The sequence below is a fragment of the Rhopalosiphum maidis genome, chromosome 2 (genome assembly GCF_003676215.2).
Source record: "Rhopalosiphum maidis isolate BTI-1 chromosome 2, ASM367621v3, whole genome shotgun sequence".
NCBI classification, from domain to species: domain Eukaryota; kingdom Metazoa; phylum Arthropoda; class Insecta; order Hemiptera; family Aphididae; genus Rhopalosiphum; species Rhopalosiphum maidis.
Genome location: NC_040878.1, coordinates 58752530 through 58771074, shown reverse-complemented (window position 1 = coordinate 58771074; position 18545 = coordinate 58752530). Strand labels below are relative to the sequence as shown.

The following is an 18545-nucleotide window of genomic DNA, read 5'->3' as shown; positions in this document are numbered from 1 at the left end:
AATGCAAAATAAAATTTAGTCATTCAGACTCACTCAGATTCACTTGCTAATGAAACACATTTGTGGCCAGTATCGTCTAAAATTTCTAAAAAAAAAATGCAAAATGCATCAACTTCCAAGTTCTAGTGATAACTAAATTGTGTTGTTTTTATTATTACATGTATGAATGATGTATATATTTTATTCATAACTCATAATAATAAAATCGAAGAAATCACTTATTTGTTGAAAAACATGATATTATTGTATACTGGAGTTGTGGCCAAACGAACTGATGGTTGGTGACTTTGCCGCCGGCTAATAAGAACTCGATATTTTTAGTAGTGTTCATATTTCACACATCCACAGCACGGGATTTTAACATCTTTAATTGTATTGAAAATGAATACAAATGATAAATAGGCACGATATGAAAGGAAAAACAAAAACAAAAAAGGCAAAAATGAATTTAAAATATTCTTAATACTATAGGGATTGTGAATCAATACATAGCTATTATACTCAATAAATTGTATAAATTCTGAATAGAAATTGTTAGTGGAGTACCAATAACAAGAGATCCCGGATCCGTGAACAATATTCAGTTTTCCATTACGCCATTACCTACTTTAGAATTTTAAAAGCCACCTGTAACTTCAATAACGTTAGGTGTTACTACATTTTAATGCACGAGTAGGTTGATAACATATAGTAATATAGTAATATTACTATAATATAGTAATATTCATTTTTAGTAATCAGTTATGTTTCTTACGTAGCCTGAATTCATATCATATTATATTTATATATATACATTAATTATTAACTAATTATAAGTATTGACAAATTAAACAATAGAAATTAAAATTAAAATTTATTATTTTTAAATTATGGATATAACCAAATAATCTATATAAACATTAATTATCAGCTTATAATAGTTTTTTTTTGCCAAAAACGGACATAAATAATTATTAAGAATTAATAAATGTATAATTTATTTCTATAATTAGTATATTCAAATATTTTAACATCATAATTATAGGTTACATTTTATAATAAGTATAAAATATTACAACTATGGAATAATGAATCAATAAATCAAAAAAAACAATAGGTACGGTTAGAAAATTTAGGAAAGCTATATAGCTGACCTTAGTATACTAGCTATGTAGGAAGATAAGAACATGTAACGTGCTCGATAATCATTATGAAAATAGCTTTATAACCACCTATGTAGAAATTAAAGTTGTAGGAAATGAGTGTAATAGCCGTAATAACAAAAAGGTATTTTTGCTTTAATTTAAGTGTTACGTTTAATTTTTTTTTTCAACTATGATAATTCGTCACTCTAATACAAATAATCGTAATAGGTTGGCTAGGTTGTATTTGGTTATTCTTATTATTATACATTATATAAAAAATCTACTTTCCATTAGTAACCTAATATATCATGCGTATTGAGTTGTTACCATGAGAAAAACGCTGTAGGTATAGGTACGTCATATTATCAAAACTTTCAATACGAAGTCGTTGTAATTATAAATATAATATATTATATTAGAATATAACAGTGTGCTTGTATATGCGTGAAAATGATTGAGAAAACTCAGTATACTCAAGAAGCGAAAAGGACGCCCCTCGTCAATATTATGAAAAAGCAAATAAAATAAACGTCTACGGGGCACGAGAATCGGAGTAAGAGTATATATACATATAGTGAAAACAATATTACAGTATAGGCGTGTAGTATTATAATATAATATGCATAACGACGGCGGCCGTCGTCTTTGCGTGAAATAATTGTATGCAAACACTGCTGCAGTAGTTGGTATAATATAGTCTGAGGTATTATACCAATATATGTACAAGAAAAAACCATTATAGCATTAAAATACTTAGGTATCTATATAACTCTCGTGGTCGCCCCATTTATGAGTTGTAGAATAACAGTAATAAAGAAAAAAAATCGAAACGAAAAGAAGTAAATTATAAATAATGAGCTGCGATAATATGCGTGTAGCCATATAGTTGCAATATATATATATATGTGTGTTTGTGTGTGTTAATACAACTAAACAGTGGCTATAGAACGACTTGAGTCGTCATCAATAAGGCAGCTGCCAGAGACTAATATACACAAGTACTTGGTATACACATAATAATATACGAGTATACGAAATGTTGTACCTATACTTGTATGGCATCGAGCACTTCAAATGCGATCGCACTACGTGGAATGAAAAATAATCCTTTTCTCGTACACTTTTATTATAAGCGAGTGGAGGTATATTATCAACGAGCGAGGAGATTCATCAGATGCTTATTGCATCGCATTTCATATTTTCATTGTCAATTGAACACGCTCATCGTTCTATACGATTCGGTGGCGTGAGTTGGGCTAATTTTTAGCCGTCACGAAATTCACTCGAAACGCTCAGGATCCACCGTGTGAGACTTTGCCATAAAACACACTTATGTGTAACCACCTGTTCAATAATAGTTATTCGTATTACTGTGAACTATATATACTAGTTTAATATTAACGGGGTCGAAGAAACATTATATTTTTCGATAATACTTTCTCCTAACGTGGGTTCGACCAGGCAAACGTGATGTTGGCAAATGATGGCGGTGTCCAGAGATGGAACACAGTACGGCGGAATTTATTAACGAGGATGTCACCGGCGGCCATGCAGTTGTCCGACGGCCGAGTGGCAACCATCACGAAATCGTCGTGCGTCCTTATCGACGAGTACACCAGCCACAGCACGGTACACGGAATGCGATACATATCCAAAGCCGGTCTGCTGGAGAAGTGAGTCATTTTTAGTTTTAATACAATAATAAATTAATATTTTACAATCAAATTTGTCTAGTTTTAGAGCAAATTGTCCACTATATTGTCTATATTATAATTTATAATATGGTAGCTTTCACATTTTTTAAAAAATGTTCAGCTTTAGATTATGAAAATAAACACAAGTTTGAAGTCATGTATAAATTGGTGTTGATAAAATATCCTATAAGTTAATATTCAGTGGTGGAGTCCTAAAAGTATATTTTAAAAACAAGGTGACATATTTAACCTCACCATTATATATTTGTAAACAAATTTATTAATTTTCTAGTTATTTTTTAATACAATTTATTCAAAGTCGAATGACGTTTCTAATTACCTTATATACGAGTTGTGATAACTGTTGTTTAAATTTATAATTTTTTCAAATTAATAGTTAATACTAGCTAGTATACTACAACAATCATTTATTGAAAAATAAAATCATTTTTAATGGGCTTACTTATAATATTGAAATATTTTTTTGAAACAATACAATTTTATAAAGAGCCAAAAAGTTATGATTTAACAATTTGAATGATCGTTTAGTCTTAATATACATCACATTATTATTTAAAATTTTTTTTTTATTTTATTAAATCAAAAATTTATTATTATATACAGTTAAATAAATAATTACTATACATATAAATTTATTATGATGTTATAACAGTTATTTGTGTGCATCATAATTTGAATCATTATTACACACTGTTATGCGGTAAAATAATATAATGTCTATATACAATTTCTCCATACTGTTTATTTTTAAAAATGTATTTACTTTTTAAATCACCATTACGTGCGCTCTTCAAGCTTGATATTAACTGGAAGTAGAGATTAGAGTTATGTACACAATATGGAATATAATATAATATAATATGAATTGCGAAACGTTTATGCACGTTAAAAATATTATGTGATTTATGTTACATGTTGCTGTAAATAAACATATAATATTAATAATTAATATAAACGGTCGCCACGTGTAAAATATGATGTTCAAATGCGAATAATGAAAACACGATAATGCAGTAAATGAAATGAAATTCTATATACCTTCATGAATGCGTTTGACAAGGACGTATTGTGTAGTAATTCGTTAAGAGGGCAAAAATTATTTAATCTTGATTTTGTCTTCACAAACGAGAATAGTTTACTTCACAATCAACAGATAAATTATAACCTGCATATTTTATGTAGCTAAAATTTTACAAATTAATTTAATAAATAAACTTTCTTAAATAACAAGTAATTGTAAAAGGTATCTATTATATCATTAAAAGTATACAGATTTTATTAGGATATTAGGATTTACAAATCTTTATAATAATATCTATGTTAACTATAGGTAATATTATAATAATATACAACTATGACTGTTTTTTTTAATAAAGGAAGGGTTTGAAAAACTCCTTATTGGTTATTTCTCTTATTTATGATTATATATATATTTATTTAAACATAGTTAATGGTCTAACTCAATTTTTTTTCCTTCGCCCTTTATCCTTCCATTATTTTTTCCCATAGAAAAAATTTCCCTGCAGGAATGTCCTTCTATGACGAGTATGATGTATAGCATAAATTTTCCTATACCTATTATACTTAGAGTAAAAATATTTATAGAATTTACAAATTTTTTTCTTTTAGTTGTACCTTATGTCAGGGAGTCAAAATGGTTTTGAACCTGGGAAAAATTTACACGGTTTCGTACCTGAAACCCGTAACTCGGAAAAAATCTTATCCATTTTTTTCACCCCAAATCCGTTACCCGTAAAAATGTTTATTTGATTTTTAACACAAAACTCTCAACCCGTTAAAAATGGCGGTGGTCGTTTGGGCAAAGGTAATAATTTTGACCAAAAAATAATAATCCGTTTGAGCGACTATCATTTGTACCGTTTGGGGCGAATGGAGTTATTTTTACCTATGCGAGGTAAAAACCTGGTGACAGATATGAATGATATTATTGCTAATTATTATTAATTACTATTATAGACAATTTAAATTAATTGTTGAATGTATATTATAAGAACTTTCATAGAAAGCCAATAAATTACTTTAAAATGTATTAATTATATTATACTATTATAGGTAATTTTATTTATAATTTTTTGACTGTAGCATATTCTTGAGATATATAAAGGTGGAACTGTGGAAGGGGATATACACAAACCATTTTTAGGAGGGGGCTACGATTGATTTTGAGGAGCTTAGCCCGCCGAGCCCCTTAAATTGCGCTTATAGTCTGTAGATTACTACCTATACCTATATAATAATATTATATTTTTTTTAATAGGACTTATTATTACTTATTTATATTTTTTATGATTTTGTTTAATTAATTGTTGAGTGTATAGTATATTATACCTAAGCATTTTCATACCACCCAAACGGTATAAAGGGTGCACCAGGACTATTTAAAAAATATCGTAACATTTGTAATAGAAGTTTGTTAAATAGTCTTGTTACACCTTATATATCTATTTACTCAAACGGTATTTTTAGTTGAATAAACCCTCACCCAAACAGTATATATTTATTCACCCAAACAAACCATATTTTAGGTCTACACCCGCTAAAAATGTTCACAGGTTTCAAACCCGAAACCCGTATCTCAAAAAAGATTTTACTCGGTTTTGAAATAAATTTATAACACGACCAAGAATAAATAAGTGAAATAAAATGATTAATGTGAGTAATATGACATTAACTAATGACTAATGAGAAATTAACTACTAATGACTAATAAGTAATTTTTATCAACTATCAATTTATTGTATCTATAAAATATAATTAAATTTATTACCTTTAGGCTTTATGCATCAGACTTTAAGAGTTATTTCAAGAACTATAAGTATTATTGAACTTATTTTACTGAAATTTGAGCCGAAATCGTGAAAAAAATTAAAATATTGTCTGTTATCAATAATTTTAATTTTGATCCCGTTATATCAAAAACTGGCTAACTAAAAATGTCAACCGGAAAAATTTTACCGATTTTTGTACCCAAAATCCAAAACCCGCAAAAAATTTACCCGTTTTTCAACCTAAAACGTGAAACCCGCAAAAAAATTTATCTGGTGTGAAACCCGAAACCCATAACCCAAAATATCTTTACCCGTTTTGACTACCTGCCTTATATTGCACACCAAATTATTGGTTCGTCTAGTATGATTTAGAAATAATTATTAGGTATACATTTTATTATTTTGCATTTTTATCAATTACTAGCTGTTAACTTATAAATATTATTTTTAAATATTTTTACGAACATTCTATATTATATTTTAGGGGTTTGTATGTACATTTTATACATTGTAGGGGATTTTAGATCTTAGAACATTTAAAAATGTGTTATTAGAATTCTGATTTACCACGAACAGGCGTTCGTTATTCGTGCTGCACAAGCGTGTCGTGTACTTGCTCTTACAGACATTTACCTAACCCGTAGACAATATCTATTAGCTACTACTAGTGTTTGAACATTTTATGAAATTTACAATTTTGAAATATTTTAGTATTTTAATAAATTTTGTTTTCCTTTTTTAAATAAGTTTTATTTTTACGAAAATTTGTCATTCCATTTATAAATGTATAAATTATCAAAAGTTTATAAGGAATTGTATATGATTAAATTTATAGGCTATATTATTATTAATTAATAAATCATTATTATTAATATTTGTATTAAAAAAAAATTCAATGTAACACGTTTTTGTTAAATATTTCACCCTATACCATATGTCTATAGTAAAATATTTCAGTATACAAACACTAGCTATTACTCATAGATAGGTATGATAATTAATGTCACAGCGAATGTGCAAGCAGTATAAAACATGAAGCACTTAGTTTCTATTAATAATTCACCAACAATTTGAATAAACAATAAAAATCACAATTTCTAACGCATTTTATAACGTTACATTAAATTTTTTGAACATATTTGCAATTTGCGTTCTTTTTTCAGCTATTTAAATCATAAAAAAAAGTACAATAACCTTCTGAATTATTATAATATAGTAATTATGTTTTTAAATTTATGTACCTAATATAAATTTTACCTACAAAGTCCAGAATTGTATAATGTAACTTGTACAATCTAGTTACTTTGTACAGGAACATTGTACAATTCGCAATGTGTACAAAAATCACTGTACACATTGCGAAATGTACTATTCCGGACTTTGTAACATATATATATGTTAGAATCGTTTGATAGGCTGATAAAAAAAACAGTTCGTCGTCCTGATAAATTATTAAAACTAAATAACTTATGTATTTATACCTTTTATATTATTATTATGGTATTTTATATAAGTACACCTACAGGCTACAATTATAATTAAATAGATAGCTATTTAAATATATATATATATATATATATATATTTAAGTAATTTTAAATTGAAGTTCATCAATCAAAAGCTAATAATATAACGAGTCGCATGTAATATACTCAATATTATAATATATTATACCTATTTGTTTATGCTGTATGAATAAACATATTTTGATTAACAAGATTAATTTAATGGACCAATGTCATAATAATATATAGCCATATAGGTCACTTTATATTTGATGTCTGAGCCGTTCAAGCAGTGACTATTGACTGCTGAATATTTAAGTACCCTTCTGTTCCACTCTTACAACGTATTATATGACCGTATATTCAGCATTAATATTTTAATAACAATTAATAAGCGCATTCAACAAATTGAATTATTTGAATAATCTAGTCTAGAACATACTAGCTGTATAGTACATAATGCAGGTAGGTATTTGCTATATGGAGAATACTCTTATCGTTTTTTTTAATATAATATCCATATTATAATGTCCAACTTCAAACAATTATTAGTAAATTTTTCCACCGTACGATTGTCACAAAATAAATATTATGTTTTCAAAAATTTGAAATTAAAATTAATGTAATAATAAATAATAATACACACTTATTTATTGATTTTCATAATATATAGGTACATTTATGATATTATATATACTTGTTAAGTGTTTTTTTTTATATATAGATAAATGTAACGATTTTAAAAACCACAAAAAATGTGTAACCATATTATTAAGAAAAAAATAAACACATAATATAGTAATTATTTATGATCTGTAAAAAATCACCCTTACCTTCAAAATATAAAAATATATAAAAATGTCTATTTAACGTTTACGCAGCTAGATTAGTTAGGTATTACTTTGATAATTATTATGCCATCATCGCTAGACTTAGATGGCTATGCTAAATGATTTTATACATACATATTGTTTATATTGTATATACAATAGGGCATAATATGTATTCTTCCTTACATATAGTGCGTTCACTTTCGGCAGTGCAGATTTAATTATTTTATGGCGGCAAAGAAGAATCGTCCGGCATATTTAAGATAATATTGTACGTCAGAATATATATTATTAAATATTAGGTATTACATACGGTATGGTAATAAATATGAGTTATAGGTTAATATAATTATATCATACTTTGTAAACTATTACGTTATTTTTTTTAAATTTGGGGTGGGTACAAATCCCTAACACATTTATACGCTACCGATATAACATCAGTCTTAATATTCTAAACATCGTCTCCCATAGTGCATTATACAATAAATTTAAATTCCATTCGGTTTTACAGCGATGTATTTTTTTAAATTTATTATTCTAAAAAATCCACATATTATTAAAATATGAGAATATGTTTGCTATTTGGATTGCGTTTATAGAATGCCTAATGTGATAAACGTGCTCATAAACGGAGCAAGCTATATAAAACATTAGAATACATAATACCGTCGTTTCATTTAGAGTATAAGAAAATAACTCTAAAAGAGTGTGAAAAGACTCGTGGTTACTGAAATAGAGTGATAATGTGATAATATGTTTAGTAAATAATTATTACCACTTAAAATTTTAACTCGATTATATCATTAATAAGAAAAATAAATATTAATTTAGAATTTAGAAGTGACAGAGTGATAGAATATGTTTACATTCAATGCAAAAGGTTTTTTTTTTATTCTTACGTCTTTACTTACTAAATTGTATTGTAAATATATTTTAATTAATTTAATAAATTTCATATTGTTTTATATTTGTTGTTACCTATACTTAATAATGTGTGGTTGAACGAATAACAAATATTTAAAAAAAATGTTAAACACGTAAATACGAGACCGTGATGTATACCAGTATAAACATTATTTGTACAATTATTATTAAGTTAATATCTAAAGTATAGTAGTATAACTTAAATATAGAATAGTAAAATCCTTTTAGAAACTAAATTTGAGCATATAATTTCCGTTTGATGAATGTTACGTGGGTAAGTACTAAGTAGACAGGTAGGTACTTATTTAATGGTTGTTTATAATATTCAAGTCAGAAGTATTTCTATCATAACACATAATAATATAGATATAAAGAGAAAACTTTTTAAGAATATTACGTATGTTTTATATGTACTTCTTTAGACATAAATTTGTTCGTTCTTAATGATGTACAGTTGGAACATATTTTAATTCTAGTCTTTATAACAGCGGCAATGATAAAATATGTAGGTAGGTCGTAGGTATACCAAAAATTACTCTTTTACTATATGACAATATAAATAGGTAATTAAAAATTATATTGTGGTATGTTACATCATTTTAATGTACCTAAATATATTAATTAGATCGTAGTATTAATTTTAAAAGTTATACCTAGTGCTAGTTTAATATTTAAACAGTTAAAATAGTTTCTACTTTCTATAACGTCGTACCTATTTGTATATGACATAACAAATGGGTAACTGCAGTAAAGGACGAAGGTTGAAGAATATAATAGATAAGTACAATATTTTTGTATCTATAACCTATAATGAGTAAAATGTATTAAATATTATATATATAATTAGATAATAGATATAGGTATCTACTTTGATTTCAATCTAACGATATTTTAGTTTTCTTAGTTATTTTTATTATTATTACAAATACAATATACAGTTAAAACTGTTGTAAAATGATAATTTTTTTTCATTTAATACTGACATACTGTTATTATAATTTGTAAAAATGTCTAAAGAAACCACGACATTATATCACTTATTCAATGCAATTTTGTTAGATTTATATAACTAAATACTAATTGTACTTATTGTACAAAAAGCAAATTATTTTATTAAAATAAATTACTTGTCATATAAATGCAAATTAAATATTGTAGTAAGTGTTAAACACTAAAAAGATAATAATCAATTGAAAGTACTTATTATACAAGAGGCATGATGTAGGGTCTGATCCCTCCATGGCCTAACTTTAAGACATTATAAATATATAAAAAGATTTTTTCGTTTATAGACAATAGGTTAGTTTTATTCTCAGATCTACCCCCTCCTCCTAAACAAAAGTTATGACGTATCTACACGCCATTGGTAACCAATCTATATTAAATTAATATTATACATAATACCAGTGACGTATTTACAACTTATCATAACACATCCTATCTAACAAAGTAATAACTAATAATAAAATTAATTTATCATACTAATAAACGAACAAGATTATTTTTAAATAGAAAATTAAATCAATTATTAATATGGTTGTTATACGGAAAACTTACAAATTGTACTAGTTTTCAATGAGCAAATCTTTCTCGCTTAATATTATTTCATGAAGTTTGTTTCCAGATTTTTTTGGATTACAATGTTAACCATTTGTGGACTGTCGGCATGTTATATTGGTAACGAGTTATGGCTCAAATTCCGTTCTATGCCTACACAACTGGCAGTTAAAGATACCCATGTGCCTTTGTACGAGTTTCCTTTCCCTTCGATTACCATTTGTCCGGCGATCAAGGTCAAAAAGACAAAAGCTCTTGAATACTTTTCAAAGTAATCAAATTATAAACTATGCGATACACTTACATCAATAAAAGCTTCTTTTTCACAAAGGCTTTTAACTTCGAAAAACTATCCATTTGAAAAATAGTGATAATATTATTGTAATAGATATCCATTATTTCGTAGGTACATCAGTATCGACAACGATACAATACAAACTGAACTAGTGTATGTAATGAGCGCCTTATCGACGATGCAACAGCCCACTTATTTTCGAATGGCAGAATATGTAGCGAAGTCCAAACATTTGTTGCCCTTGTTCAGAGATATAAATTTGACCGATTTTATGTTAACCACACTGCCAACATGTGATGAACTATTTGGTCGGTGCAAATGGCATGGCGAAATTATATCATGTTGTGAAGCGTTTTCACTTCAGAGGACTGAGGAAGGATTTTGTTATTCGTTCAATTCTCTAACTTCTGAAGCAGGAAAACATTGGTAAGGGTGATGAGCCAATAAATATAACTTTAATTACATGATTTAACAATGGTTCTGTTAAGATTTAAAATCCTCTGAAATATAAAACATGATTTATAATATATAAATACTATAATAAATAGACACACAAAACATAATATAATATTACCAATAAACATTTACAGTCCTCTTTCTGAAGTGTTGGAAAACGAAGGTATCGTAGAAGAAGATGACTATATGTATCCTGGATGTCAACTGAGGAGAAACACCGCCGTAGGTACAGTCACGGGTTTAGAAGTGTTTCTGTATAAAACAAATATGTCTGAATCGTTGGGCTTGGGACAGCGTGACAAAGACGGTGCTAGGGTACGAACGATGAAATATGCATAGACGATTAAGACGATACAACAACAGTTCATACCTAATCTTATAATTATTAACATGTACAGGTCATAATTCACACATCGTATCAGTTTCCAAACGCGGGAGACGGTATATGGTTAAAATCCGAAGAGGGTCGACGACTAAACATAATGATTTCGCCAGTGATAACCGTCACCAGCAGTCGAGTAAAAGACCTAAGCGTGGCGACAAGGGGCTGCGTGTTTCCGGACGAAAGAGAGTTATACATTTACCATGTGTATACGCAGAGTTCGTGTCTGATCCAGTGCCGTATGGAATTTATCTTGTTCACGTGCGGTTGTCACATGTATTTTTTTATAAAACCCGGTAAGTGTAGTATACTAGTATAGATATATTCTAAAGCTAGGCTAAGCTTCTTTCGCAGACGCAGTATATTCTAAATTATGTCTGGCACTACTAAATTTGTCAGAACTTTAATGTTTAAGATCAGCAGTGGTAGGTTGTCTTTGTTGACTGTTTGCTACTTACCTTAAGCTAATTTTCCTACGAGACTAAGATTAACGAGGTTATTTTTATTATTGAATATTGCACATGGAATTGGACGTTCTATGAAAATACAAACAAGAAAACCGTTAGCTGTAACTTGATAGTCTGAAACATATTATTATTACTTATCTATTAGTTTACTATTATATATTAATTCGAATATGTATACAAGTTTGTACTTGTTTCTAACCTAACCTAACCTTGGTTTTAATTCAAAAGTTTAAATCAATACTATTATTATAGTTAAAGGTAACCCAGAACGTATATTTATTTTATATAGATGATGGGAAACCAATGTGTGGTATACCAGATCTACCTTGCATAAATAATAATACTCGTGAGTAAAAATTAATTATCTAAATCAATTAATTATAATAATTATATTATGATGTGTGAACATTCTTGTATCCAATGCTTGAATTGTAGTGAAATGCGGAATTATGCCTCTATATTTTAAAAATATTTTAACAGTCCCCCTTTTATATAGTTATATTTTATGTAAAAGCATTTAAATTTTCACATCTTTTTTTATACTTAAATATCCCCCAGCTTTTTACTGTTTTCCAATTCAAGCATTGGTAAAGACTATCAATTAAGTAATGACATACATATACCATAAACGGCTATACAATACAGCGTAGTTTATAATTACCTTTATTATAAATTGACCATAATATACGGAGAATATTATATAGGTTATTGGTGTTGAATTTTATTATACAATATAATATGCAGATGTAAATTATGCATTTATTCAAATTCTGATTGGACATTTTGAGTATCTATACGAAATTGCATGGGTATACTTAAGTCCATATTTGGATATTTTTTTTTATGTAATTTAAGAAATTGTTACGATACAATCTTTAGTTTGTTAAACAGGTGATTTGTTTTTAAATTGTGTGTATCAAGTTAGTTTAAATACATTATGTGTACCAAGTAAAGTTATACTATTACTGTGACATATATAATTCACATTATTTGTTTTTAATTTATAATTACATAGATATTATTCGTTTGTTCTGTAGGTCACATTAGAATGCTAACACCGCCCAAAGGCACGCCTGGTTTCGAGTCTCGACTCATACGCGATTCCCTAGATTGTTCACAGTGCATACCTACTTGTTACGAGACAACGCATGAAATTGAGATGGAGTCGTCTCCAGATCAAAGAACGTCTGCTTGGAAGTTGTTCAGCTATTTAGATGTGGCGTATGGAAACTTGGGTTCCAAAAAATATCAAAGGGACATAACTTTTGCTTGGACCGACCTTTTGGGTAGGTATTGGGTATATAGAAAATTGATGGATATACCTATATATACTAACTATAAACAAACAACCAGTAGATTTGTGCTTGAATTGTAAATAAAAATTAGAAGGGGATGCAAGTGTAAAAATATTGTGCTTACCAGTAAATTTAAATTGTCATATCGATTAGGATGTGTAAAAAAAGTTACGCTAAATAATTAAAAAAAAATAATTTAGGTATTCCGCCCCCTCAATTCAAGCATTGAACTTATTTAATACACCTGTATAATCAAGTTTCCAATTATTTTAGTTAAGTTATTTATTTACATTGCAGTGGCACTGGGCGGTGTTGCAAATTTATTTTTGGGGTTCAGCATATTGAGTGTAGCCGAATTCATTTATTGGACGCTGAAAATATGTGTTAACAAATTCATTACACTGTACAAATAGTATATAAGTACCTTATATGTATTGTATAAACGTGGATCATTATAATAAACGTATACAAACAGTATTTACGAATTGTGTGACGGTCAGTGTTTATCTTTCAATATACATTCTACCTTTAATTATATTATATAAGTTCAACTTACGCATATCGAGCAAGCACTATAACTGGTAGACACCTACCAAAATCCTATCAGTAGTGTTTTGAATCCAGCGTGAACATGAACCCTAAACCGGAACCAATGTTTTGGAAAAAAGAATTCGCTTGGTCGTATTCGACTGTTGAAAGACTAGCGATAGCTAAGAGTAAGCAGCTGGGCAATATTTTCAGAGAATATGCTCGTTATTGTACTGTACACGGCGTCCAATATATATTTAAAGATAATTCCAGTTTGATCGAACGGTTTGATATTTTAATTAGTTTTACAGTAATACGTACATATTTACACCATGATAATCACACGTCGATGACAACGTGGACATTATATTAATTTCAGGTGCGCTTGGTTAGTCATCGTGTTAACAAGTTTTGTTTGCGCTAGTATTCTGGTCCACACTATGTGGCTAAAATTCAACTCCTCACCGACGGTTACCGCTGTCAAGGACACGCACTTGGCGTTATATTCGCTCCCGTTTCCTGCTGTTAACGTTTGTCCTATGGACAAGATAAAACGTTCAGTGGCCTATAAGTACGTAGCTGATAGAATAAATGTTTCGTATCAAGAGTCCGAATTGGACAACTTCCTCAACGTGTTGACGCTATTTCAACACCCGCTTTACAGTAGAATGTTGTATTACTTAAATAATGGAAAAAGCGGTTTTCTGTCCAAATTAACCACCATAAATATTACAGATTTTATGTTACATGTAAGTAATTACACGTACTTGTTATACAGTAGCTTATACCTACTTATAAGATCAGGTAGGTATAGGTTATAACTTATAAGTACTTACGAAATATTTAAAATTGTAATATTGGTACTATGTACAAAATATATTTAATACTGTGCGTTTGGATTTTTTTTATTATACTGTTACAGGTATTGCCGACATGTAACGAAGTTTTCAACGCTTGTTATTGGATAGGACACTCTTACAATTGTTGTGATTTGTTCAGCTTACAGAGATCAGAAGAAGGTTTTTGTTATTCATTTAACTCGCTGACTTCCGTAAAAAAATCAAAATGGTATACACTCGTTGAACAATATTTAAAACCTAAATAAAGAAAATATATTAATTAGTCAGAAATTACGCAACTCGAATTTTCAGTCCTATGTTTAGCACTCTGGACACTGATATGACTCAAACAAATTCTACGAATTGGGAATGTGTGCTGAGACGGAACACAGCGGCCGGTTCTACTTCGGGATTACAAATATTTTTCAAGCAATTTGATAAATCGGAACGTTTGATAAACGCTTCTATAATTACTGGGCAACCGGCGGTCAGGGTGTGTGAAAAAGATTAAATTATGTTATTTATACAAATGGTGGTTGAATGTAATATTACTTTTAAGTTTTAAGATGTCCGTGGAATAAATATTGTCTTGTATATGACTGAACAAAATATTATTCAACTTATTTTTTCATAGGTTCAAGTATTTTATGTGAACGAGTATCCAGAATCCGGTATGGGCAGCATTGTTACCGCAAAGAAAGGGACTAAACTAAGTATAATGGTAAAACCGTTTGTTACTATTAGCACGGATAGGATCAAACACTTACCCGTGGCAGAGCGGTTTTGTTATTTTCCTGATGAACAACATTTGAGTGTATCAAAATCATATACTCAAAAGTCATGTCTTATAGAATGCCGTTTAAATTATTTACACAGAAAGTGTGGTTGTCGTCCGTACTATTTCAACATGCTCGGTAAATGAAAATTAAAAAAATTAAAATAGTTTTATCTATTTCTAATCATAGATTGCCTTTTAATATTTTAAAATCAACCCATTTAAAATAATTATTGATTTATAACGTTTGACATACCTATTATATAACTTATAACCTAATTTTTAATTTTATATATTTTAAAAATACTAAATGATGTAAAAGAAAATCTCAATAGTATATACTTTTTATGTTAAATTCAACGAGGTACCTGCTGACTTTTATACACTCAAATTAAAATTAATAAATTAACTAAAATGTAATCTTGCCCTTGATAAATTATGGTACCAAAAATTAACCATAAATGAGTAAGTATTTATGTGCCTATTTATATTTAAATATCTATTTTAAATAGATTTTGAAATTATTTTTAATAAGTAACTAGGTACTTTTTTTAATACAAGTATACAAGATATTTTAGGTATTTACGTATTAGCTAAATGATATTATGTAGGTAAGTACTTGTAAACTACCAAAAGATTATTGGTAACTAGAACCAATGGTTGTATTATATTATATGTAGTGCAATATGTAAGTAAATACTATAAATCGGCAAAGAATGCAATTCTGCATGATTTTTACGAAACGAGGTATATGATGTTATTAAATTTGTTCGCTCTCGTTAAAATAAGTTATAAATTATAATATTTAATTAAGTGTATTATAATTTAAAATTTAAAAGAATTAAAAGAACCCATATTAATAATATCTAAATAATAATTTTAAAATAGAAGAATACTTTAATTTATGCATTATCATTGTTATGACTTATGAAATAATACAGTAAGTTGCTAATTGAAATCTAATGTATTTTTAACTTTTGACAATTTATAATGCTGCCACCACATACCTACGAAAAAACACGATGTCATATTATCAAACTTCTGAAATTTACTACAATCTATTATAATCATTTTCAAATATTATTAAGAGGAAATAAACCTTAAGTTCATTCAGAATATCAAATACCTACAATGAGTCCAAAAATATATAAATTGTAAACTAAATTCACGATTTTTCGATAGTCTTATTTTTAAAACGGCAGTGGTCAATATTAAATATAGGTACGCTACAATACTACATCTGTATTTAAAACTTCGCGGAGTTTAGTATCTAGGACCTAGATTCTAGGTACTCGTGTAAAAATTAAATTGGTAAATCGTATTGCAGTATTTTAAACTTGACGAGTTTCTTATTAATTATTATATTTTTGTAAATAATATTTTAAGTGATGTACACAGTACACATAAGTTTTAAGTTAAAATTTTAAAAAATACATAATATTTATTAGGTAGGTACTTACGTATTGTGAATTTTTAGATAACCGTATACCAATATGTAACTCGACACAGCTATTATGCATCGCACAGCACAATAGTGAGTTACGGTTCTACAGTCCACCGATAGGCAACATAAGAGGTTTCCTACTGACAGAGATGAAGTCGCCTCTCAATTGTTCTCAGTGCTTGCCCACGTGCCACGAAAGCGTGTTTGACCTAGACGTGGATTATTCGTTGGATTCACTGCCACTGACAAGGCACAGTTACGGATCAGTGGACATTTTCTATAGGAACGAGGGAGCGGTGAAGTATGAGAGGGACGTGACGTTTGGCTGGATCGACTTGTTGGGTATTAATTCATTAGTTAAAATTAAAAACTAAAAAAGTGTACATACGTGGCAAGTAGAAGTGAACGAAATAAAACTTTTTTTTGAGTTATTCGACTGATAGAATAGAGGTACCTACTACCTGCTATAAGTTTGTCATGGAATACAAAAAAAATATATATTTTTTTAAATTAATAATTACTTAATTTGTTAGGTATTATTTACTATTTTATTTTGAATTTAAATTTATAAAAAGGAAAAAAAGTATTTATTTTTATTTATTATAAGAGGACGTCTCACCCGCATGTGTTGTCCCCGTCTTACACATGAACAACATAGTAAATTTTCGTTCACCAGTTTCAATAATGTGCTATAAGTTTTAATGTTAGAGTGAATTGACCTATTATCAAACTTTTAAGTAAGAACATTATCTGTGTTTTCTCATTGGCTTTTTACAATATTTTAACTTAAAAATAATATTTTAAAATAATCATAACGTCCTCTTAACATGTAAGTATTTTACAATTGTATTCCTTCAATACTTTCTATCGACCAGTTTTCTAATCTTACGAACAAAATAGATTTTATCAGCTTACGATTACTTAAATAACTAGTTTAAGTTTCCGATTGAGTGTAAGTAAGATATCGCGTTAAAAATGCAACTATAAAGTGGTTCCTGACTGAATTATTCCTGGAGTTTTGGATCATCAATAATCAATAAATTGAGATTTTTTTCTCAAGAATTTTTTTAACAGTTTTTATTTATCATATGTAAAATTACCATCAAGTTTTCAATGTTTCCATTCAAAATCACAGGTAGTTTTTCTTCTCTGCTGAGTAGCGCTATACCTTCAGTATTATAATAAGCAATCAAAAATCTGTAGATATATTATTATTATAGTTACCATTTTTTTTTTTTTTTTTTTTTTTTTTTTTTTTTTATTGAGATATATTGATTAATAGTTTTTTACTTTTTTTTATGATAATTTAGTGTCATTTGGAGGCATTGCAGGTCTGTTTTTGGGATTTAGTTTGTTGACAATCATTGAATTCGTGTACTGGGGAATTAAGTTCCTCATATATCAATACAATAAGCCTTCGTCGAGCAATAAAATAACACCTAAATATTAATAATTGCACATTTATTAAGTTATAAAACATTACTGTTATAAAAATATATATATATTATAATTATTTAATGACAACTCACATACTGTAAAATTTTAATATAAAACATTGATATAACAATATCATAATATTTTTTATAGATTAGAAATTAAATTTAAACATAATATAATT

The 18545-nt window shown here is 28.1% G+C and overlaps 2 protein-coding genes across 2 annotated transcripts; both read left to right on the top strand.

Moving 5' to 3' along the window:
• The first annotated feature begins 2594 nt into the window (after nucleotides 1–2594).
• LOC113554397 (sodium channel protein Nach-like) lies at nucleotides 2595–13780 on the top strand. Its single transcript, XM_026958223.1, has 8 exons — nucleotides 2595–2797; nucleotides 10514–10717; nucleotides 10853–11167; nucleotides 11332–11512; nucleotides 11596–11875; nucleotides 12336–12392; nucleotides 13084–13332; nucleotides 13639–13780. The coding sequence occupies exons 1-8, from the start codon at nucleotides 2595–2597 to the stop codon at nucleotides 13752–13754; spliced, it is 1605 nt and encodes a 534-aa protein (XP_026814024.1). The 3' UTR covers nucleotides 13755–13780.
• Nucleotides 13781–13972: 192 nt separating this feature from the next.
• LOC113554208 (sodium channel protein Nach-like) lies at nucleotides 13973–18378 on the top strand. The gene is made up of 7 exons (XM_026957944.1): nucleotides 13973–14154; nucleotides 14249–14618; nucleotides 14792–14937; nucleotides 15021–15201; nucleotides 15343–15622; nucleotides 16961–17269; nucleotides 18238–18378. The coding sequence occupies exons 1-7, from the start codon at nucleotides 13973–13975 to the stop codon at nucleotides 18375–18377; spliced, it is 1608 nt and encodes a 535-aa protein (XP_026813745.1). The 3' UTR covers nucleotide 18378.
• Nucleotides 18379–18545: the final 167 nt, after the last annotated feature.

Excerpts from the sequence above, each read along its gene's own strand:
- LOC113554208 (XM_026957944.1), top strand. The coding sequence starts at position 13,973 with ATGAACCCTAAACCGGAACCAATGTTTTGGAAAAAAGAATTCGCTTGG. Across the intron at positions 14,619-14,791 it reads TTACAGATTTTATGTTACAT|GTATTGCCGACATGTAACGA; the intron begins GTAAGTAATTAC and ends ATACTGTTACAG. Across the intron at positions 15,202-15,342 it reads CTGGGCAACCGGCGGTCAGG|GTTCAAGTATTTTATGTGAA; the intron begins GTGTGTGAAAAA and ends ATTTTTTCATAG.
- LOC113554397 (XM_026958223.1), top strand. The coding sequence starts at position 2,595 with ATGTTGGCAAATGATGGCGGTGTCCAGAGATGGAACACAGTACGGCGG. Across the intron at positions 11,168-11,331 it reads TCTGAAGCAGGAAAACATTG|TCCTCTTTCTGAAGTGTTGG; the intron begins GTAAGGGTGATG and ends AAACATTTACAG. Across the intron at positions 11,513-11,595 it reads GTGACAAAGACGGTGCTAGG|GTCATAATTCACACATCGTA; the intron begins GTACGAACGATG and ends TAACATGTACAG.